The 24333-nt window shown below is 42.2% G+C and overlaps 1 protein-coding gene across 7 annotated transcripts in view; it reads left to right on the forward strand.

Annotated features, from left to right (window-relative positions):
* RIPOR2 (RHO family interacting cell polarization regulator 2) overlaps positions 1-24333 on the forward strand; it is a 157394-nt gene that overhangs the window by 127082 nt on the left and 5979 nt on the right. For all 7 annotated transcript variants that reach the window (XM_075826557.1, XM_075826552.1, XM_075826553.1 and 4 more), the window contains 3 exons: positions 11680-11858; positions 14520-14603; positions 23947-24037. In XM_075826557.1, the coding sequence (XP_075682672.1) occupies positions 11680-11858; positions 14520-14603; positions 23947-24037 (354 nt within the window). The remainder of the gene's footprint in view (positions 1-11679; positions 11859-14519; positions 14604-23946; positions 24038-24333) is intronic.

Genomic DNA, 24333 nt, shown 5'->3' on the forward strand with positions numbered 1-24333 from the left:
AGGGCCAATTAAATCCCACACAATCTTACCAGTGGTACCAATATTTGGAGGGCACCCTGGTGGATTAAATTCTCTGTCTTTACCCTCGTAGATCTTAAACATGTGTAGCCAGTAGTGCTTTCACATAACTTGTAGATCTTTACCCCGTATTTTGCACTTTTTGAGGGTATGAATTGGCGGAATGAGAGACGCCCTTTGAATTTCATTAGCGATTCATCCACTGCTAAATTTTGTTCAGGGGTATATGCTCCTAAAAAGGAGGAATTAAGAAAATTTAGCAAAGGCCTTAATTTATACAGCCGGTCACGACTTCTGTCGCTGGAAGGGGGTGCCTGTAGGTTGTCACTAAAGTGGAGAAATCGCATAAGTATTTCGTACCTGCTGCGTGACATAATGCCAGAAAAAATGGGGGTGGCATGTATAGGGCTTGATGCCAAATATGACCTAATAGAGGGTTTTTTTATAATTCCCATGTTAAGGGTGAGGCCCAGAATTTTTTTTATTTCCGTTGCATTTGTGGGATTCCACAACCTGGCATGAGGTGACGAAGGCTTATTGGCAATGTACTGCCTGGCATACAAATTTGTTTCCTGCACAAAATGTTCCAAAACTTGGTCCGTAATAAAAATATTAAAATAATTTAGTGGTGAAAAATTACTGACATTGGGACTTATGCCAGCAGTAGCAATAAAGTCATTTATGGTGGGAGAAAATAAACTTATGGGTTCCCACACTAAATCGGTTTGGTGGGGTTATACAATTTCAGGGGCTGCACTTTGAACGGACGTTGTGGCAACTGCGCTGTCTCCCATATCACTGGTGCTGGGTCTCATATCCGTAGAATCCCTTGAAGCGACACTTTCGCTGTCGCTTTCAAGTAAAAGCTCAACTTCAGATGCAGAATCCGTATCGGAGCATAGCATCTGATAGGCTTCCTCAACGCTGTATCTTCTGGCAGCCATAATGATAATACAGTCTAAACCGAAAATAATAAATGTAACTAGCGGTTTCAATTTTTTTATCAACTAAGAACACTAAAGGAATTAAACGTTTTTTGTTTTTTTAAAACCTAAACCCTACGCCTAACACAAACCGTAAACCCAAGCCCAGAACAGCACCCTACGCCGTCTAACAGCGTACACGCCGTCTAACAGCGTACCCTAAAAACAGTAGTTTATAGTACGATTCTTAGTATATACAGTAAATATATTTATATATATATATATATATATGTGTATATACTATAAAATACTGAAAAAAATGTTTGTTTTTTTTAAACTGTGTGAGGAACAACTGATTTTGTGAGGGGACACTGACACACTTGTATCTGTTACTCTCCACAGCTAGAACAGAGTGAGGAGAAACAGATACATGTTTTTTACTTTTATTTTACAGTAGTGATCACTATGATTGGATCTCATAGTGAACACAAAAGATCAGGAACCAATACTATTGGCTCCTGATCACTGCTCTAAGAACAGAGCTGGTAGCAACAGCTCGTTCTTAGAGCAGGAGCTGTCATTTAGACACTCCCGGCAGCTCTGTACACAGTAACAGCATGTGACCGCTGTGATTGGCTGTTACGACGAAATCGGCAGGTCCTGATGGCTGCACTAAGAACCGGACCTGTTACTTACAGCCGGTTTTTAGTGCAGACTTCACCAGGGTGCCGCTAAACCCCCTCTACTACAGCGACGCCAAAAGGCGTCGTCGTAGACTGAGTACATGCACCGCCTGACGTCAAAAGACGGTGGGCGGTCGTTAAGGGTTTAAAGGCCCCCTTTGCACAGAATTTTTTTTTTCTTTTTTGTTTGCTTCCTACATCTAAAATTAAGCAACTTTCAATTGTTTTCATTAAAAATGTCTTACCGTTTTGCTATTGTAAAGTCTACGTAACTCCTTCACCTAGCTAATGGTCCTGCTAATTGTGACCCATGTACTTCAGCACTCCTGGCTGTGTCCACTCTCTCTCTCCTCTCCCCGTTATCTCCGTATTAGAGTATGTTCACACGTAGCATAAACACTTCGGATTTTTCGGATTTCATTGCGGAAAATCCACAGGATAATAAAATAGCAGCAGGGTGGATGAGATTTTAACAAATCTCATCCTAATGCTCCGTAAAAAATATGCCCAAAACTGTTCATAAAGTGACATGCGGTTTTTTAATCCGCAGCTTGTCAATTTATGCGTTGGAATCGATGCTTTTCTGTTGCAGGTTTTCCGCATTGAATTATATGGGAGGTAAAATTTGCAACAAATAGCAGATGTTGAGATTTTTGCGGCAGAAAAGCTGCGATTCTGCTGCAAAAATCGCAACTCGGAGAAAAAAAAGTTATACTTACCCAGATCTCTATGCTTCTCTGTCCAGGCCGGCCTCCTGGTATGACGTTTCATCCCATGTGACTGCTGCAACGGCCACCTGGGATGAAATGCCATGCCAGGTGGCCGGGCTGCAGGACATCAGAGGGGCACGTAGTCATGACTACAGTATAAGCGTTTTTTTTTTTTTGTTTTTTTTTTTTAACCTGCTGTTTTCTGCAGTGTCTTTTCGGCTGGAATTCCCTGCGGGGTCCAGGGCGGATAGGCTGTGTACTTTTACGCAGCATATCCACCCTGTGTGAACATACCATTAGAGACAGCAGCAGGGAGGGGGAGGAGATTGTACATGGCAGAGCAGTGTGTGGAGAGGTGGGGGAGCATCCATGTGTTCAAGTCTGTTCATTCTGTCGGTATCATAGTGTAGATAGGGAGTAGAACACACACAAGACAGTCTGCAGAGGGAGGTCAGACAGGCTGTGTATAAAGTATGTAATCACACACTCCTCAGCATCAGTGCTTGTCAGCAGAAGGGAGATCCCTTGTGGGCTTTATTAGTACAGGAATGGAGCAGTGCTTGTATATAAGAGATAGTGAAGACCGGAGCATACTGGAGTCACAGAACTCGCATCCAGCATGTTTTACTGGAAGGGACATGATCGTATGAGAAATTTCTTAAACTAGGAGCAGGTTGTAATCTGAATATCAGGGGGAATGAAAACGAATGAAGGAATGAGGATTGCAGCCTTAAACTTATTTTAACTCCAGGTTACCAATAACATATTTAAAAAAAAATCTTTACAAGTCAAAGGTGTCCATGGCATTTAAATCTGTCAGGGATTTTGTTAGAGACTAAACAGCTAATTGACAAATGATAAAAGAAACGTGCAAATTTGGGCTGGGTAATTTAGGTCTGGCATAGTCTGCCCATTAGTACACACCACTAAGGCCCTATATACACTGGTAGACTGAGTTCTCATGGGGCAGATATGCTGCGTAAAAGCACGCAGTGTATCCTCCCTGTGCGCCGTAGGGAATTCTGGGCAAAAAATCGCACCAAACTGTGGTGCGGTTTTTCACTCGTATTGTCCGCTGCGGAAACTGCAGCATTCAGCCAGCCTGCTATCAGGCCAGCCTCCTGGGATGACGTTGCATCACAGGAGACAGCTGCAGCCGGTCATTGGCTGCAGCGGCGGCCACATAGGATGAAGCTTCCTCCCAGGAGGCCAGCCCTCTGACGTCATCCAGGCCGGCCTCCAGGGATGACGTCATCCCATGTGACCGCTGCTACAGCCTGTGATTGACTGCAGCGGTCACATGGGATGAAACGTCATCCCTGGAGGCCGCCCTGGAGGAAGAAACACAGACTTCTGGTTAAGTATACGATTTTTTTATGCGTGTCGTTTTTTGCGGCAGAATCTTGTGGCGGGTTTCACCTCCTCATTGAATTCAATGGGGAAAACCCGCAACAAATAAGCTTCGTTTACAGAGCGTGCTGCGGAATGAAATTCCACACCGCATGTCCATTTCTGAGCGTTTTTTCAAGCATGTGGATGAGATGTGTTCTATCTCATCTACTTTGCTGCTACTGTGTTATGCTGCGGATTGTCCGCAACTAATTTAGTTGTGGAAAAACTGCAGTATGTACGCAAAGTGTGAACTGACCCATAGGGTGCATTCATACGCGGCAGATTTTGTTGCAGAAATGTGCGTTTTAAAAATGAGTTCCATTCATCTGAATGGAGTAGTTTCTGTAGCAAGCACATAGGTTTTTGCAAGTTGAATTCAGATGAATGGAACTTATTTTCAGTCGCAGTAATTCCTGCAACAAAATCTGCCGCTTGTGAATCCACTATGTTACTCTGAAGGCATACCTGATGAACAATACATTGAAGGACATAACGATTACTAATGCCTGACCATGTGGCTGGTTTACCCTTTCACCTTTCTATGGGTTTACAATATGGTGTGCTAATATTCTGCCACTGTTAAACTGATTATAGTACATACAAAGCCTTCTGTTGGGTCCATGATGTGAGGATCTCACTTTATAACCACATTACTGGACATCTGCCATTCCTACATTGATGACTGCTATTTATGTAATCTTTTTATCTGACAGCTTGTATGCCATTGTGTTCTGTTAGTTCTGAAGTTCATTACTTTTATAATCAGAATCAGTCTTGCCAACATAACTATATACAGTTTTTAAGACTTGTAAACTGTCAAAAAAACATTATTTTCCGAACAAACTAGTACAAAGGGTATTCTGGTTTCAGCAAACTTTATTTTTTTTGTATAAAGAAAAGTTATACCATTTTAAGATCTACTTTCTGTATAAATTCCTCAGAGTTTTCAAGATCTCCCTGCTGTTAATCTATAGGAACATTTATTTCTTTTTAAACTCGGTTTATTGTAAATAAAGTGATACACCGATATGATAATCAAAATATACTGGGTGGCATACAAGAAACCCATTCTTCAAGTAACATAAACATAAGAACAGTATTGATCTCCGTGTACATAGAAACATGAGATAAGGATCAAAGATACATGTCACACCGCAAAATGCGAAAAGCACAGAAATAAGAAAAAATAAAACAAAAGAATAAAGCGATAAAACACAGTCCAAGTCCAGTCGACATGCGCATTCAGGCAATGGATCCCCACAACATTATGCCACAAACCCATACCATATCAACCATTAGATATCCCATCCGGAGGTAAGGAAACCCTAAGGTCACCCACGCCAAAAGAAGTATGAGGTGATATGCACCACCGACCCCAAATACTCATAAACTTATTCTGACAACCCTGATGTTTGTACACCAAATTGATATATGAGAGCACAGAGTTAACCATCGTCTTCCATTGAGAGGCTGTAGGGGTAAGGTCACCCATCCATTGGATGGCGATAGCCTTCCTGGCCAAGAACAGTGCCTCGCGTAGGAATATACCTTCATAATGAGACCAAGAATCCAGTGACCGCAGACCCAATAAACAAATACCAGGCTCACAAGGAACCCGTTCATCCAATATTGATGAGTGGAAATCTGTAACCTCTCTCCAAAAATTGGCAATTACCGGGCAGAACCACATCATATGATCAAAATCAGCTCGTCATTTTGCCATCTGTGACAGGTCGCCGAGGAAATTCTGCCTATATGCAATAACCTGGTAGGAGTAATATAACATCTATGAGTGATATACAATTGAGTCATTCTATTATTCGCCGCAGGCGATACCAAAAGATGCGAAGACATTGCATCCAGCCAATCCCTTTCAGACAGATCAGGAATTAGCCCCTTCCACCGGAGTTCTACCGTACATTTGTCGTGAGCGACCCTCTGGGACAACAGGAAGGTATACACGACAGATATCAGCCGCCGTGGGCCTTGTGTTCTAAGTATCCCTATAAGCGGTAAGTAAGATTTGGGGTCCCGAGTTTGCCTAAATTGTGATATCAAAACGTGACGCAGTTGTACACATCGAAATGTATCCCTTTCAGGTACCTGGAATGTATCCTGTATCTCCCTAGCTGACAAAGTGTGACCTTTACCATTAATTAGATGTTGAAATTGAGTTACCTCCAAAACCTCCCAGAATGCGTGATCATGAAATCCCATAAAGTGAGACAAACCGTGATGAGATCGAAAAGCCATTTCAGCAACATTATCGGAGTAATTTAGCAATTTTTTGTCATGAGACCACACCTGCTTCGCCAGTTTAATTATTGGAAGGGAGTGCCTAGGGCTAAAATCGTGAAGTTCTAAAATAGGCCACAGACTAGGGACGCGAAGAAAGTGAGCTATATGATGTTCAGCGTTGGATAATGGCGCATCCGACAGCTGAAAAAAAAAGCAGCTGACCCGCCAGATAATAGAGAAACCCATCCGGAAGGGCCGCTCCAGCTAACTGTTTAGGTTTCTGCAGAGTACTGAGCCAGAGTTTATGCTTTCCCTGACCCCAAATAAAGGGAGAAAATAAAGAGTTAACCAAATTAAAGAACCTTTTAGGGACCAGTGTGTCCGCATGCTCTAGTATATATAACCTTTTAGGTAGCACAATCATTTTAAGGAGGTTAATTCTACCTGCTACCGATAGTGGAAGTATTTTCCATACTGCAAATTTATCCTTTAAATAGGAGAGTAAGGGCTATACATTCATGTAATAAGAATGTGAACTATCTCTAGAAATCCATATACCCGAATTTTTAAAACTATGCACGACCTGTAAACCCTGAAATTGTGAATCCCAACCACAATTATTGGACTGAAGAGGCATGAGGTAAGATTTACTCCAATTAATATGTAGGCCTGAGAAACTACTAAACACTTCCATCAACCCGATAGCCCTAGGCAACGAGGCATTTGGGTTGGCCAAAAAAAGCAACATATCGGCATACAATACTATGCGATCTTCTCGCGGCCCAATCCGAATACCTTGAAGAGCCACGTCTTGACTGATGCGGATAGCCAAGGGTTCTATGGCCAGTGCAAATAACAGAGGTGACAATGGGCACCCCTGCCTCGTGCCTCTATGAAGACAAAAGGAAGGGGACAAGATCCCATTGACCACCACAGAAGCTTGAGGATGTTTATATATTGCAGTAATCCATTTAATAAAATTGGTGCCAAATCCAAACCTAAGAACTGCAAAAAGATAGGACTTCTCAACAGAATCAAACGCCTTGGCCGCATCTAAGGAGGCCAAAGCCCAATCCTGCTGCTACCACCACCTGATCTGTGTGACCACCTTAGCTCTACGTATGCTATCAGAGGTGGATTTTCCAGGAATAAATCCGGATTGATCCGAATGTATAACATCTTTTATGACACAAGCCAATCTGTTAGCAAGAAGTTTAGTCAGAATCTTATAGTCTATATTAAGCCGCGATATAGGCCGATAAGATCCACATTCCTCCAGGTTCTTTCCCGGTTTTAAGATAACTACAATAGTAGCATCTTTCATGGAGTCTGGCAAATCACCCGAGGAAAAGCTTGCCTCAAATAAAGATAGAAGCTGGGATGACAATATATCGGAATATTGTATATAAACTTCCAATGGAAGCCCATCAGGACCCAAGGCCTTACCTTTAGTCATATCCAATATACATTTAGAGATCTCCTCCACCGTGTAGGGAGCATCGAGCATTGCACTACCATCAGAAGATAGCTGTGAAAACTGAATTCCATCTAAATAAGGGCCTGTTCACATCACCGTTCACTTTCCGTTCCGGGGTTCCGTCTGAGGTTTCCGTCGGGTGAACCCCGCAACGGAAAATGTAAGTGAAACCACAGCTTCCGTTTCAGTCACCATTGATATCAATGGTGACGGAAACATCGCTAATGGTTTCCGTTCGTCACTATTCCGGCAGGTATACGGTTTTCCGACGGAATCAATAGTGCAGTCGACTCTGCTATTGATTCCTTCATTAAAACGGAAACCTGCCGGAATGGTGACGAACGGAAACCATTAGCGATGTTTCCGTCACCATTGATATCAATAGTGACTGAAACGGAAGCTGTGGTTTCACTTTCCGTTGTGGGGTTCACCCGACGGAAACCTCAGACGGAAAGTGAACGGTGATGTGAACAGGCCCTTACCCTCTAAATCTACCAAAGAATATCCCACCCTTAAAATATATAAGTCCCTATAGAAACCAGAAAATTGGTCCAGAATATCATGAGAGGAAGTGAAAAGGACGTTCTGGGCATTACGAATATGCAAAACTGGAGGAGACATATTTTTTTTTTCTCACAACCTGAGCCAATAATTTACTGGATTGGTTACCAAATTAAAAAAAAGATTGTTTGGTAAAGAAAATCCTACGATCTTCCTTCTCTTGTAATAGTAACAAATATTCTCTCCCTACTGAAAGCCAAGCATCCCTATTTTGTGAAGAGGTGTCGCCTACAAACGCAGCCTCCAAATCCCTACACCGGCCTGCTAGTTCTGTTTCCCGTTGAGCCGAGGAACGCTTCACATAAGATATAGATGATTTCAAACAACCCCTCAAATATGATTTTAAGCTATCCCACACTAACAAACCATTCTGCTCTTGACTATGTGCCTCTAGAAATACATCAAGTGATCCGGAATCCTATCATTAACTTTAACTAACTGAAGCCAAAATGGATGTATCTTAAGAGAGACCCTCAGACCCGCAACCTGTTGCGTTAAGTGGAGAAGTATTGGACTATGATCAGATATACCCCTAGGGAGATGATCAATACTTAACATAGAATTGAAAACTGAGCATGCGCCAAATATATAATCTATACGAGACAGCGCGTTAAACTGAGGTGTGTGACATGTGAACTCTCGTATACCTGGATGACTCACTCTCCATAAATCTATCCACCCTACCTCATCCATGAGGGAGGCCAGCGGAGAGATACCCGACAGAGCATCAGACTCGCCCCGCAACATGAAACGATCCATATACAAATCCATAGTAAGATTAAGGTCTCCCAGAAGGATTACTCTGGCCTCTTGATAAGAAGAGACAAAAGAAACTGCTTCTCTAAGAGAACCAGAGAACCATGCGGTGGGTTATATACACCCATTACTACATAAGGAATAGAATTGATATTGGCATGAACAAAAACGTACTGCCCCTCTTCATCAATCTTAGTATGCAAAATTTCCCACCTAAGAGTTCTATGTACCAGCAAGGATACACCCCTAGAAGAGGAAGATCTCAAAGAATGTTTGCCCCACTGAATCCAAGGTTTACGCAAAAAATGAACTGTCAGCTGTCAAATGCGTCTCCTGAATACACACAATATGTGAATTCAGCTTCCTAATCACAGAAAAAAAATCATGTTGCGTTTCCTAGGTGTCCCCATGCCCCTCACATTCCATGTCAAAAACTTAAGTGATGCCATACTGAACAACCCCACTATACATAAATGTCAGCCCAAACAACCCAACCCAACATAATACCTGAAAAAGGACATGCGTCACATAGCCAAATCCCATACTGAATCGCACCTTGCACATGACAAATTCTAATACGGAGATCAGAAACTTTGAAGCAGAAACACAGGAAGCCATCAGAGACTCAACAGGAGCTCGTGACTCATATACCATACAGAAAGGGGGTAGTTTCCACCGTTAAGGAGTGTACACAGTGGAATCACAAAATCAACCTACGCACCCCAGTAGTCCGTCCCCCCCCTGTAATTTGCGTTACTGTGCCATATCCATAAGAAAGGATTCCCCTCAAACAGGATCCCACAGATGGAAAACAGAAGAATATATAGCTACACATATATGCACATAATCATACAGAATCTGTAAATAATACTTCAATAGTTCAAACCAGAGTGAGCATCAGCCGAGCAATCAGAGGTTTAAGAAAGCAATAATAAAATAGGGCAATATGTGTCAAACAGGGATCTGTGCAATCTCAATGCGGAAGAACCTCAAGTGTAAATCGGCAAATGTCCGTTCAGGATTCATAGTCACCAGTTCTCTGCAAAAGTCCTCAAACTTCAATGTCGAGGCGACCTCTTGTTTCTCAACAGCCACTCATCCACTTCTTCAGGATTGGTAAAAAATACTGCTCGGTCCTCATCCACAACTCTCAGGCAAGCCAGATTTGGCTATAGAATAAGGAATCTGTCGGTCCCGCAGTCTGCTTTTGGTCTGACCAAATGATGCTCGTTGGCGTTGTAGCTCTGGGGAGAAGTCAGGAAAAATGGACACCGTGGCGTAATCTATCACACCCTTGCATCTGGCAGCCTGCAGGACCATATCCCGGTCCTTACAATTCAATAATCTCGCCAGAAATGGTTGCGGATTCGCGCCTGGAGGTGGTGCTTAGCTGGAACTCTGTGCGCCCTTTCCACCGCAAAAGCCTGTGAAGAAATCGTGTCTGGAAACAAATCTTTCAGCCATTTCTCCATAAATTCATCTGGACGGAGGCCCTCTACCCTTTCAAGGAGGCCTATGATCCGCAAATTATTTCTCAGCCTGGTTTCCAGATCATCAGCTTTCTAGCGCCATAACTCCACCTTACCAGAAAGGTTACGTAGTGTATGTGGTATAGTTGCAGTACGATCCTCCAAATCAGAAATCCTGGTTTCAGCATGTGCAACCCTCTCTTAAATTATGCAGATCCTGTCTGAGGAGACCTACATCCACCTTAACCTCTTAAATTTTGGTAGTCTCTAGTATCGCCGCCAGCAGCGTCTCAGAAACCTGTTGCAAAGTCAATTCGGACGGGGCTGCCCCCTCAGCAGAGGGAAGTGCAGCAGGCTGAAAACCAGGCGGCAACGACAGATCCTCCATCACAGGCTGTGAAGACTCAGCACGGGCGCCATCTTGGGTCGAGCCCCGAACGAACTCCTTGAGATTTTCAGCCGCACCTGACGCCTAGAAGGTCCTCGTGGGTATCTTGCCTTTTCTCCTCAACTGGTAGGGAATTTTTGCAGCCGTAGTTCATCCGCAGGATTAACAGGGATCTCTACTCAGAGCTGAGGTGCCGTGCGACCGCTCACATCAGTGCCAGGCCACACCCCCAGTCTATAGGAACATTTATTGTTTACTTCACATGAGGACAAATGACATGAGGCGTATGACTCGGCCCTGCTCCCAATTTTTTTTATGCTGATTCAAATGGAATCAACGCAAAAGAAAGCCCCAAGTCTCCCTCCATTGATTTCAATGGGAGGCAGAGGCCTTTATTTTTATTTTTTTTCCGTGTGCTTTTTGTCCACGGACAAAAGCGTCATGCCCTATCTTTGAGCGGTTTCTGCCTTCGAACCTCAATTTAAATGGCGTAAAAACAACTCACTGTTCGTTTGGTGCGGTTTTTGTGTTTGCTACATTTAATAAATCGCTTAAAAAAACCTGCGAAGAAGTGGCAAGAAATTTAAAGGCACATTTTTTATGCTCAGCAAAAACGCAGTACGCACATATCCTTCGAAGACACGGCTCTGCACCTGTGGGTCTATCACATGACCAATGTCTATCCACTCGAAGCAAACAATGAAGGTTCATATTGAATGAAACGTAGCAATTTTTTCATAAAGTATATTGGAAAATTGTATAACTTTTCATTATTAAAAAAAATAACGTTTATATGCTGAAACCGGACATCCCTTTAAGTGAATGTATAATGTGCATGGTCAGAAGTAACTGTTCGATCATATTTAGATAGCCTGCATTAAAATAGGGAAATAACATAAAAATAGTCAGTAAATCAGAAGCTTAAACAGATCAGTTTCTACTGTGGAATATAATGTTCTGCAAAAACCATTATAGTAGAGGAAGAGTTTGCCACAAATAAATAAATATGTTGCTGTTCTGATATTATCAGTAACTATTGTCTTCGTTTCTTTTTATTTTGCTAGCTTCATCTGAGCCAGTGCTTCAGGCCTCAATGGATACTGGTAAAATGACAGATCTGCCTCATTCCGAGGAAATTCTTACTTCGTTAAATCTGCTGCTATCGGAAAGTGACAGTGATGTCAGTCAAGCGCTGGATTTGCTCTCCTCTGCTGCATTCAAATCAAAGGAGTTCAGAAAAGAGGTGGGCTGTGGTTTCTAGCAACGTACTCGACCCTGAGGAAAAAGATTTGGCAAAAATTGCCGCCATCGTATTACAACCTTTCTAGGTGGTTCAGTTCCAAAAACACTTGACTATGCCACTTTGTCTTACTATAAGGCCTTGTTCACACAGTGCAGATTTGCTGCGCAGTTTGCACATATTTTTTAAGCCAAAAGCAGGAATGGAACCTAAACAAAAGAAATATATAAAGGAAGGCCTTATAGGTCTGCTCTCCTGGATCCAATTCTGGTTTTGACTTAAAAAAACAAACAAAAAAAATGCATGTAAAATCTGCAGCAAATCTGCACTGTGTGAACAAGGCCTGAATGTTGACATTTTGTCCTTTCCTATCTTTCATTTATGTCTTGTTTAAAGAGGCTCTGTCACCACATTATAAGTGCCCTATCTCCTATATAATGTGATCGGCACTGTAATGTAGATAACCGCTATAAGCAACAGGTATCTTATGTGTATAGCCAGATTTAAAGAGGCTCTGTCACCACATTATAAGTGCCTAATAATGTGATCGGCGCTGTAATGTAGATAAGTGTTTTTTATTTAGAAAAACTATCAATTTTGAGCAAGTTATGCACAAGTTTAGATTTATGCTAATTACTTTCTTAATAGACAACTGGGCGTGTTTTTACTTTTTTACTAACTGGGCGTTGTAAAGAGAAGTGTATGATGCTGACCAATCAGCGTCATACAATTCTCTCCATTAATTTTTAGCAGTACTTACAGCACAGCGTGATCTTGCGAGATCACGCTGTGCAGTCACATACTCCCATATTAACTTTACCGAAGTGTCTTGAGAGTGAATAGACATTGCCTCCAGCCAGGATGCGATGTCTATTCACACTCCCGACACTTCGGTAAAGTTCCTGTGAATGACAGCACAGCGTGATCTCGCGAGATCACGCCGTGCTGTGTGAGAAAGTCCCCAAGAAACTTTACCGAAGTGTCGGGAGTGTGAATAGACATCGCATCCTGGCTGGAGGCAATGTCTATTCACTCTCCAGACACTTTGGTAAAGTTAATATGGGAGTATGTGACTACACAGCGTGATCTCGCGAGATCACGATGTGCAGTGAATACAAATGGATATGAATGGAGAGAAATGTATGACGCTGATTGGTCAACGTCATACACTTCTCTTTACAACGCCCAGTTGGTAAAATAGTAAAAACACGCCCAGTTGTCTATTAAGAAAGTCATTAGCATAGATCTAAAATTGCTCATAACTTGCTCAAAGTGGATAGTTTTTCAAAATAAAAAAACCAATGTTATCTACATTACAGCGCCAATCAGATTATGTAGGAGATAGGGCACTTATAATGTGGTGGCAGAGCCTCTTTAATGCAGACTTTTTTTGTATGCATTTTTTTCTAGCCTATGTGTCTATTCAAACGGTGTGATCACATAGCTTTATTCTTGCTGCAATTTTCACAAAATGTCAGTAAAATCTTGCTAAGATTTTATGAAAAAATCACCGCAAAAATCGAAAGGCTTAACCGCAGGCAGCCCGGTGACTCCGTGGTTAGCACTGTCACCTTGCAGGACTGGAGTCCTGACTACGAATCTGACCATGAGGCAACATCTCCATGGAGTTTCTGTTCAGTTTCCTCTGGGTACCCCCTTTTCCTCCCACACTCCAAAAACATACAGATAGAGAATTTAGATTGGCGCTATATAAGCAACATAACTAAAATAATAGAATAAATCAACCCAAACCCTGGAGCGAATCCAAAACAAAGGAAAACTATAAAAAGAAACAAAGGCTTTAATTCCCCTGGATCCAGTTCGAGTGGAACAACCACTCACTAAACAGCATAGGGCCAAGTACAGATTTTGCCTTGTGGTGTGTTAGACAGCTGTACACAAAAAAAAACTCCTGTGATTCTGCATTTGATGTGTTTTTTTCCACAATCAGTAACCACTAGCAATAGAAATTATCCAAGAGCTGATTCTATAGAAGTTTGTTGCTTTTTTTATCTTCATTCTAGTTAATGAAGTTAATGGAGAAAAAAACACAACAAAGACAATATGGCTAGGGAATGCTGTGGTTTCAACAAACAAAATGTTAATGAGATTTTTAGAAATCCTTTCTACACATCTCTAATATTTAGACACTGATATTTGTAGACGTATGGAGGGTCTGGGCTTATTGATATGAATGTACATGGCCATGTTCACGGCCCATGATTTGCGGGTGACACTTTGCGGCCGACCGAGCCGCAAATCGCGGGCTGTGCACACTACTACTGTCGTGTGCATGAGCCCTTAGTGTATGTCAGTCCTGGATGCCTAGCTCTGCAACTAGTTTTTACTGTAGCAGGAGGGAAAGATCACAAAACCTTTCCTTCCATAGGTTTCTCGGAAACTAGCCCAGCTGTCTAGCACTGGGACTGGTTATGGACATGTGACAAAGTTTTTATTTTTTGTAAAAAATTTTTAATGCATTCTTTATCAACGCCTCCTCCCTTCGGCAACCAGAAACAGAACCAGTGGACCATTGGAATTAAAACAAAACATATAATTATGATGGAGTCGTGGTTAAACAAACTTGGTCTATAAATCTTAGATGGTATTATTGCAATTTTCCAGTTCGTTACAATAATTGGTTTTGTTTGTATACTATTTCAGGCCCTGACGTACTTTTGTGAGATATTGACTCAGCCTAAAGTTCACCTCCAGAAAGCTGCAGGCCTGGCTCTTGGATGCCTTCGGGTGAGTGTTTGTAATGATAACAGAGTCTTATAACTAGTAATGCCAACTGTTTTACTTTCACCTAGAGCCGACAGACAGACCGGTTTTGCATATAGTTCTGTGTTTAAAGGCCATGTACACTTTTGAAAGCTTTTATTCTTATTATTTATTATAATTAACACCTTCCCGCTGTGGCCAGTTTTGACCTTCCAGAGCCTTATTTTACAAGTCTGACGTGTCACTTTATGTGATAACTTTGGAATGCTTTTACCTATCCAAGCGATTCTGAGATTGTTTTCTCATGACACATTGTACTTTAATGGAGAGATAGCAGCAGTAGGAAAACAGATACTCAAATTTGGCGGAACCACAGTGGAAAATATTCGGCGATATCGTCAATCCAAAAGAACGGCTAGGTTCCACAGTGTAGGCAAATAGATTTTTTTAGGTGCACAATGACAATGCGTTTAAAAGTCGTACCGGCTTCTTCCTCAGGTCAATGATGTTCTGATTTTTTAAATAGTTTTAGACTTTCACGTACTCGGCAATACCAATTATTTTTCTTTTTTATTGTTTACATTATTTTATGTGAAAATAGTGAAATGTTTTTATTTTTTTAGTCCCCCTATGCAATACACTGCGATATTTACATATTGCAGCGTACTACCTTTTTCTTTGCTCTTCCATTAAACCCTCGCTTAATAGTAAGACACAGAAGGCAGACCTGGAGGTGTTCACTTGGCCTCCGGCTGCCAAGGCACTCGATCGGCACCCTGAAATTTCGTCATGGGGGGGACTCCCCTCTCTCGGTCTAACCGATCAGGTGCCAAAATTGCTAATGACTTTGGGATCTGGCAGGTTAAACAGCCGGGATGTGAGATAACTTAGATCCCGGCTGTTTAACCGCTCAGATGCAGAAGGCAGATGTCCGTTGTATAAAACAACCAGCACTTGTCAGGTAAAGAGCGGGGTCAGCAACCTGTTCCTGCGCCAAATTGATAGAGCACACAGTAGCCGTAGATGTATGATGGATGTGGCTAAGGGGTTAAAAGCTTCCCCCCTACATTACACACACACAGAAACCGGAAGTAAAACTTTTCAACCTGCTCCTTGACTTCAATTGAGTGCTGTGCCCCAAATACACCTTCAGATTTGACCCTGGTATCATTTGAAAACTAAGCTCACGCTCTTATATTCTAGTCTCTACTAGTGTTTAAAGTCATAACGTAATTGACAGTGAAAGGGTTTTATGGGAGTTTCTATTTTTATTTTTTTCCCCCCATTCTCTAAAACCAAGCCTCCCCAGAAGGCCTCCACAATCATCAGCCAATAAAACCTGATTGGCTGATGATTGTGGAGGGAGCTACAGGAACATCGGTGATCAGCCATATTCACCAAGGAAAGTAGTCGCACCTGTAGTATTACATGACGTGTATTCAAATATGTTGGAAATAAAATAAAACCATAAAAGGGTTACTTCTGCATTTGTTACTTATTTTACACTATATGGACAAAAGTATTGGGACAAACCTCTTAATCATTGAATTCAGGTGTTTCATTCAGTCCCATTGCCACAGGCGTATAAAATCAAGCACGTAGCCATGCAGTTTGCATTTGCAAACATTTGTGGAAGAATGGGTGGTTCTAAAGAGCTGACTGAATTCCAGCGTGGTACTGTGATAGGATGCCACCATTGCAACAAGTCAGTTTGTTACCTTTCTTCCCTTCTAGATATTTCACGATAAACTGTGAGGGGTATTATTGCAAAGTGGGAGCGTTTAGGTACCCCAGCAACTTAGCCACCAAATGGCAGACCATGTAAAGTTACAGAGTGGGGTCGCTGAGTGCTGAGGCACATAGTGCATATAAGTCACCAACACTGCGGACTCAATAACTGCAGAGTTCTAAACCTCTTCTGGCATCAACATCCGCACAAAAACTGTGATGGGAGCTTCATGTTATGGGTTTCCATGGCCAAGCAGCTGCATGCAAGTCTTACATCACCAAGCACATTAGCAAACGTCGGATGGAGTTGTGTAAAGCACGCCGCCATTGGAGCAGTGGAAATACGTTCTGTGGAGTGATGAATCATGTTTCTCTATCTGGCAGTTTGATGGATGAGTTTGGGATTGGCAAATTCCATGGGAATGTTACCCAACTGACTACATTGTGCCAACTATAATGTTTGGTGGAGGAGGGTCAATTCTATGGGGTAGCTTTTCAGGGATTGGGATAGGTCCCTCAGTATCAGTGAAGTGAAATCTTATTGCTTCAGTATAACAAGACATTTTGGACAATTCTTTGCTTCCAACTTTGTGGGAAGAGTTTGGGGAAGAACCTTTTCTGTTCCAGCATGACTGTGCCCAAGTGCACAAAGCACTGGAAGAACTTGACTGACCCGCACAGAGCCCTGACCTCAACCCCATCCAACACCTTTGGGATGAATTAAAAGATTGTGAGCCAGGCCCTCTCGTTCAACATCAGTGTCTGACATCACAAATGATGATCTGAATGAATGCGCAAAAGACGCAGTCTCACTCTTCTGGGAAGACTTTCTACAAGATTTTGAAGTTTAAACTGCAAAGGGGAAACCAACTCCACATTAATGCCTATAGATTTAGAATGGGATGTCATAAAAGCCCATGGGATGTCCCAATACTTTTGTCCATATAGTGTTGGTCTTTCCCTATGCTAGAAAAGTTTAAGCTAGATTCTAATATGTTACTTTGAGGCCCACTATTTGTTAATGATACTGAGCTGCCAAAAATCAGGTGCAGGGAGCGTTGTTGTGGTGATGTAGGTAACAACACGGGTAACTCTCTATATAGAAATATTCATCACACCTGTCATGATTTTATCACTATAAGGCCTCATGCACACGACCGTAAAAACTCCCGTTATTACGGGTCGTAATTACGACCCCTAATAACGGGCTCATAGACTTCTATTGGCGACGGGTGCCTTCCCGTTTTCTCACGGGAAGGTGCCCGTGCCGTTGAAAAAGATAGAACATGTCCTATTTCAGGCCGTAATAACGGCACGGACAGTCCATAGAAGTCTATGGAGCTCTCGTAATGACGGGTGGCTACATGTGTGCACCCGTCATTACGGAAGCGTTGCTAAGCGACGTCAGTAAATAGTCACTGTCCAGGGAGCTGAAAGAGTTAACTGATCGGCAGTAACTCTTTCAGCACCCTGGACAGTGACTACCGATCAGTATAAACCTGTAAAAAATAAAAATAAAAGACGTTCATACTTACCGACAACTTCCTGCTTCCTCCAGTCCGGCCTCCCGCCCGTTGCCTTGGTGACGCGTCTCTCTCGACATCCGGCCCGACGTCCTGGATGACGTTTCAGGCCATGTGACCGCTGCAGCCAATCACAGGTCAATCACAGGCTGCAGCGGTCACATGGACTGCCGCGTCATCGAGGGATGTCGGGCTGGATGTGAAGAGAGGGACGCGTCACCAAGACAACGGCCGGGTAAGTATGAATTTCTTTAACTTTTATTACAGAAAAGGCTGTCCCTTCTCTCTATCCTGCACTGATAGGGAGAAGGGGCTGCCGATTAGTGCAGTGCTATTTTGCCGCCAAAAACGTGCTCGTAAATACGGGTGGAATACGTGTGACACCGGACCCATATTTACGAGCACGGGTTCGTAAATACTGGTGCAAAACGGGTGGAATACGTGTGACACCGGACCCGTATTTACGCCAGTATTTACGGGTGGGAAAAAATACGGTCGTGTGCATGAGGCCTTAACAAGCAGAATTATTCAAATATTTTCCATGCACATTGGGTATACTTTTCTGATACCGGCTTAACATATTGCTAGATAAAAAAACATGCAAAACTACAACCCCCCCCCCCCCCCCATACAGTGGCTAGTAAATTAGATTACCAGTAGTTTACAAGTAATAATTAAGGTCCATATATAAATAAGAATAAATCCCTTTACACCATTTATGAATGCTATGTCATGTAGTAGTAATAAATGTGCATTTTTGTGAAACCTGGGTATGTCGCTGTCAGTTGTATATGTATGCGGCTTTGTTTCTTTTGTCATATTTTTGTCTATTGCTCTGGTAATTTGTTTCACCTCTGGCTGTTCCCATGTGTACTGTTAAACATAGTAATGACACCAGTACAGAAGGAAAACCAGGTTTGCTGGTAAAACCGCCACTGAGATAGATCTTGTGCATAAAGGTGGCTCAATGGTCGTGGGAAAGTGAAGTCTTTAAGCCTCTGGGATATCTGCATGGGATGGATATAAATTCCTTACATGACCAGAAACTGAATAATGTATTGCACATTTCTGGTTCTATAGCAACTGGCCAGAATCGTGCAAATAAATGAAGGCTGAAATATTCTACTAGAATATTTAAAATACTACACTTCATTTCATGCTTTTGTGAATTTTTTCTTAATATTGATGGTTTCTCATCCCCTCTGTGATATAACTGTCACATCAAAGACAGGTAAAAAGGGTTAATATGAAGCTTCAGTGAGGTGAGTTTTTAAGGTTATAAAATAGTGTGAGCAGAAATCAAACTAGAACTTGATGTTATAGACCCACCATATTATATAGATCAACATATCAGACACTATCCATGAAGGTAAAAAGAAGTGTTAATACTAGTACAGAAAATAGATTATTTATACAGCATTATTATCTCCCTTAGTGCTGTGCATTGTAAAAGTACATATATAGAAACAATGTAGCATACACTTTATAGTGTAGTGCAAATGTAAAATAGGTATAGATGCGGAGAGGGTCCTGTCAATCTATAAGGAGTTAGGGATTCATTTATAGGGCATTGTAACCCTGTCAGGGGATTGGAACTGCCGTTCAGGGGGGATACCTGAGCTCAGGTTAAAGCTTGCCAGATGAAGTTAGTTTCTTGGTTGCATTAACGGGTCCAAAAGGATTTCATAGCATGAGGAAAAACGGAGAGGAATGAAAATAGTGCTGGTGAAGGCTATTACAATAGTTAAAAGGAGGACATGGGCAGAGCAGCAACGTATTAGTTGTCCACATTACATAGGAAAAGCTCTGCAGGTTTTGGTTGAGATTTAAGGCCCCATCACACGAGCCAACAATCGGCTGAACGAGCGTTTTTATGAATGCTCATTTCTGATTATTGGCCTGTGTTAATGGGGCAGCGATCAGCCGACAAATATGAGAACGCTTGTTTGTGGGCTGATCACATCTTTTATTCAGCCTTTAAAATTATAGTTGTCACAAGTATATCTCCCCGTGTCAACAGTGTATGTGCTGACTTCTAATATGCAAACTGATGGGGACTGAACGATCATATTCATGATCATTCGTCACCATACAGTATAGCATCGGCCCGTGAGACTAAGCAGCAGATAGAGAGGGTTGACATTTAGGCCTCATGCACACTTCCGTCGGCCGTTGTACGGCCGCTAATGACGGTGCCGTCAAACACCGGCCGCACACGGATGCCTTCCGTGTGCAGTCCGTTGTTTCACGGACCAAATTCAATGAAGAGGCCGAGACTGTTCCGTCAAAAACGGGCAGGAGTAGGACCTGCACTACTTTTGACGGAACGGCCGCACGGTTCCATTAAAACAACGGTGTGCATGGCCCCATTGTAATAAATGTGTCAGAGTGCTATAAGTTGAAAAAATGGAAGTGGGCATGAGGCTTTATGGGATGAAAGGAGAGGTGAATGAGCTGCAGGTTATTTGTTATGAGAAACGCTCTGCTTGTATGATCGTTTTATACTTGAACTCTATTGTCTACTGGAACTTTGTTTTACTATTGTAGCATTGTTAAACAAATAGTGTGAACTTTTTTTACTTCACTCTTGAAGTATATTAGACTTTCATGGATCTTAAATGTGTCAAAAAAATCTATGAAATGTATAACTTAAGAAGCTTGGATTCACTGACCCAGTCTTTATAGCCACTAAATAATAGACCTTTGTGTAGTTTGGGGCCGGACTGGCCCATTAGAAGATGCCCCGATGGGCTCAATCTCTGTCACAACAATGGGCCCAAGAAACCCCAGACTGACACTGGTGGAGTTGCTATGTAGAGATCTATTACCTATGCCTGCTATTTTATTAACTAAGGGCCCTTTTACACGGGCCAATTATCAGGCAAACGAGCGTTCATATAAACACACATTTCCGATCACTGCCCTGAGTAAACAGGGCAACGATCAGCCGATCAACAACCAAACGCTTGTTCATTCTCTGATCGTAATGCAGCATGAAATGTTATTGTTGTCAGCAGCACATCTCCCGGGTGTTGTCTACCGACATGGTGGAAATGTATGAAGGTACGTGATTGTAGATTGATCGCTCGTCCCCATACAAAACTCATCATAGCTCCTTGTGAAAGGAGCAAACGAGCTGTCTCGTTGATTGGCGCTTGCTTACACGGCCCATGTCGGGCTGTGTAAGGGGACCCTTACAGCTGGACTACCCCATGTAAAACTGGTTTGCTCTCTTTTACACACTGAGCTTTAGACAATGCAGAACATGAAAAAAGCGGGTTCTAGTAGTCAAAGAGAACAGATGGAACCAGCCACAAAAAATGTACCGTAAGTCCACAACATGGAATTGGTCTTGAAAAATTAAATACAGTACACGACATTAAGATTAATTTTCTAGATTCACCACCCCATATGTGAAATTTATTTGTTACAACCATTGAAGGAAGTTCTCCATTTTTTTATTTTTGTCTCATTCTCTATAAGCGGTAAAACAGCCTTCCACGTGTGTGTATTTAACATCACCATGACATTGTGAAATTACTTTCTTGGCTGTAATTTCTGACAGTTTGGTAGTTTGCTATCTACGTGGTTGGCACTACCTAAAAACACATTAAAAAGTCCTATTGTTTAATCAGTTTTAAACTCTAAAAAATAGCTAAATCCTGCTGCCAGTTTCAAGTGTGAGAGTCTGTTAGATGTTCATTAGCTGCACCAGCCTGTCTTTTGTCTGCCACTCACCAGGTGGCATGGGCAAGTGTCTACAAGTCTTTTTGAAGTCTATCTCCTAGCACCCTGTCCTAGTATTTCTAAGCCCCATAGTTTGCATTTTACATGCGGATCTTGGCAGGATAATCGTGTCAGATCCCAGCCAAATGTAAAATCTTAAACACTCTCATACCTGTATATAAAATATTGTGGAGAACTGAACCAAAAGTGAAGCTCCATTGTAAATAGCTGCTATCAGTTATTCATAGTTTCTACATACTTGTGAATGTGTGTTGCTTTGGCCTGATGAAGGGAAAACATTTCTCGCAAAATGTTTTGTCAGTTCAAATAAAAAAGTTTTATAAACTGTACAAGTGCACTTATATGACTACATTAACCTTGCTTATTGTAGAAACATTATAAAAGGCTATAGGGAGCTCTTCTATAGAGCTCCAGTGCAATTATTTATACATATCACCCTCTAAAAATTCAAACTGACCACCGCTGAAGCAATTTTGTCCATATCATGAGATTGATAGAAAATTTATCAGACTTGCTTAACATTTTCTCTCGAACAGTAGATTATTGGTCAGAACGATCATTCTCCGTTGTTTTGGCGGGCAGATCTATGTACATAAACACACCCATTACTGGCTTTGTAGTTTTGCATTGTATCCTTTTGCAGAACAGCAGACTGGTACAATTTAGGTACAGGCTACACACAGACATTTTGTTACTCCACTTGATGAATGTGACAAGAAAGACATAGGGGAGAGGTTCAATTTCAAAACAGAGTTTTCGAATTTTGGCAGTATATTGACTTTAATTGCTGCCTACCTAACCACCTGCAGAAATAGACTGCCAGGCTGAATGTTCTATGAATAACTTGTGTGCTAATTTTATGTATACGACTTTGTGGCTCTAGGAAGAAAGATTGTATAAAAAGAAAAAAAAATACATAATTAATATTGGTCAATGCTGGAGATCGCTTTTGTTAACATAATATATACTTTTAGTGCAATGTTTCCCAAACTGTGGGCCGCGCCCCCCTGGGGGGTCATGTGAAGACCTCCGAGGGGTCGCAAGCAAATCACCGATGCCCTGGTTTCAACTTCCTCAGGACTCAGATACATTTGAATTCAATGCTGAAACATGGAGCTAACTGCTCCTTGCTCCAGCATTCACTATGTAATTCTGGCCATGAGCGTCTCGGCGCAGACAGGCATGATGTAGTGACGTCATCGTGCCTATCTGCTGAGCTACACACTGCACAGCTCGGAGGAGCAGAAGGATCACCTCTATTCGTTGTGGTAACCGGGATAGGTGAGTAATTATTTTTTTATTAGGCACTATGGGGACATTATACTGGGTATGAGGGGCCGCTATGGGGCAATATTCTGTATGGGCAGCTGTGGGGGCAGTATACTGTGTGGGGACAGCTATGGGGGCAAAATACTGTGTGGCGGCAGCTATGGGGGCATTACACTGTGTGAGTGTCACAAAGTGGTCATTATTCTGTGTGGGGTCAGGTTTAAAGGCATTCTCGTGGGGGGACCTATAAGGACATTATCCTATGCGGGGCAACTATGGGGGCATTAAACTGTGTGGAGGGCATTAAGGGGTCATTACACTGTGTGGGGGGGCAGCTATGGGGGCATTCATTATACTGTGTCTGGGGCAGCTATAGGGGCATTATCCTGGGTGGGGCAGCTATGGGAACATTATACTGTGTGGGGGGCAGCTTTAGGGGCATTATACTATGTAGGGAGGCACTATAGGGGTATTATACTGTGTGAGACAGCTATTGGGGCATTATCCTGTGTGGGGGAAGATACAAGGGCATTAAAATGTGTGGGGCCACTAAAGGGTCATTATACTGTGTTTGTGTGTGTGTGTGTGGTCCACTGGGTTAGGGCCCACTTAGATGTGTTTCACCCCCTGTGCTAAACCCCTAGCTATGACTGTGAAGGCCACTGATGGACGGGTCGGGTCACATGACCCACGATCACTGGCCATAGTCGTGCCTCAGTGACGCACAGCAGCAGGATACCTTGAGCCCACCCCTCCCCGCCCACACAATTATTATGTTTTCGATGTTGCAGGGACTTATTTTTCGAATGGAGTACCATATAAGTACCAGTACGAATGATGTCAGACGAAATGGGGCCAAGTACGGTAGTGGGAGGTCCTAAACAAGTCTCCGCCAAAAGTGCGTCCCGGCCTCACAAAGTTTGGGAACTACTGTTCTAGTGTATTGATTCAAGGATTTCTCCAATTGTACATATAAAATAATGCACATTATGGGTGCTTGTCACTTTCCTCTGGATCTAATGAAAGTTTTGTGGAATAATTGTTGAACTCAGCCAGCACATGTCAACCATTTAACCTTGTGCATATTTTGTGTATTTTAGGCTACAGAAAGCAATAATATTCTTGTCGCGATCTGCCAGTCAGATAATAAAGAGATTAGTAAAGTTGCGTCAGAAACATTGCTGTCTCTAGGTAAGTCATGCATAAATCTAAACTTGTGCATAACTTGCTCAAAATTGATTGTTTTTCTAAATAAAAATCACTTATATACCTTACATTGCCGATCACATTATTAGGCACTTATAATGTGGTGACAGAGCCTCTTTAAAGCTGTCTATACACATAAGATACCTGTTGCTTATAGCGATCTACCCCTGACTCTCCCATAATCATGCTCACATGGATTGGCCCAAAATTCATGTTTATTTCAATAGTATTTAATGGTGGTTTTGCCTCAGTTTTTACAGTGTGGCCTAGTGCAAAGATAC

Source organism: Rhinoderma darwinii, chromosome 5 (assembly GCF_050947455.1).
Source record: "Rhinoderma darwinii isolate aRhiDar2 chromosome 5, aRhiDar2.hap1, whole genome shotgun sequence".
Classification (NCBI taxonomy): Eukaryota; Metazoa; Chordata; class Amphibia; order Anura; family Rhinodermatidae; genus Rhinoderma; species Rhinoderma darwinii.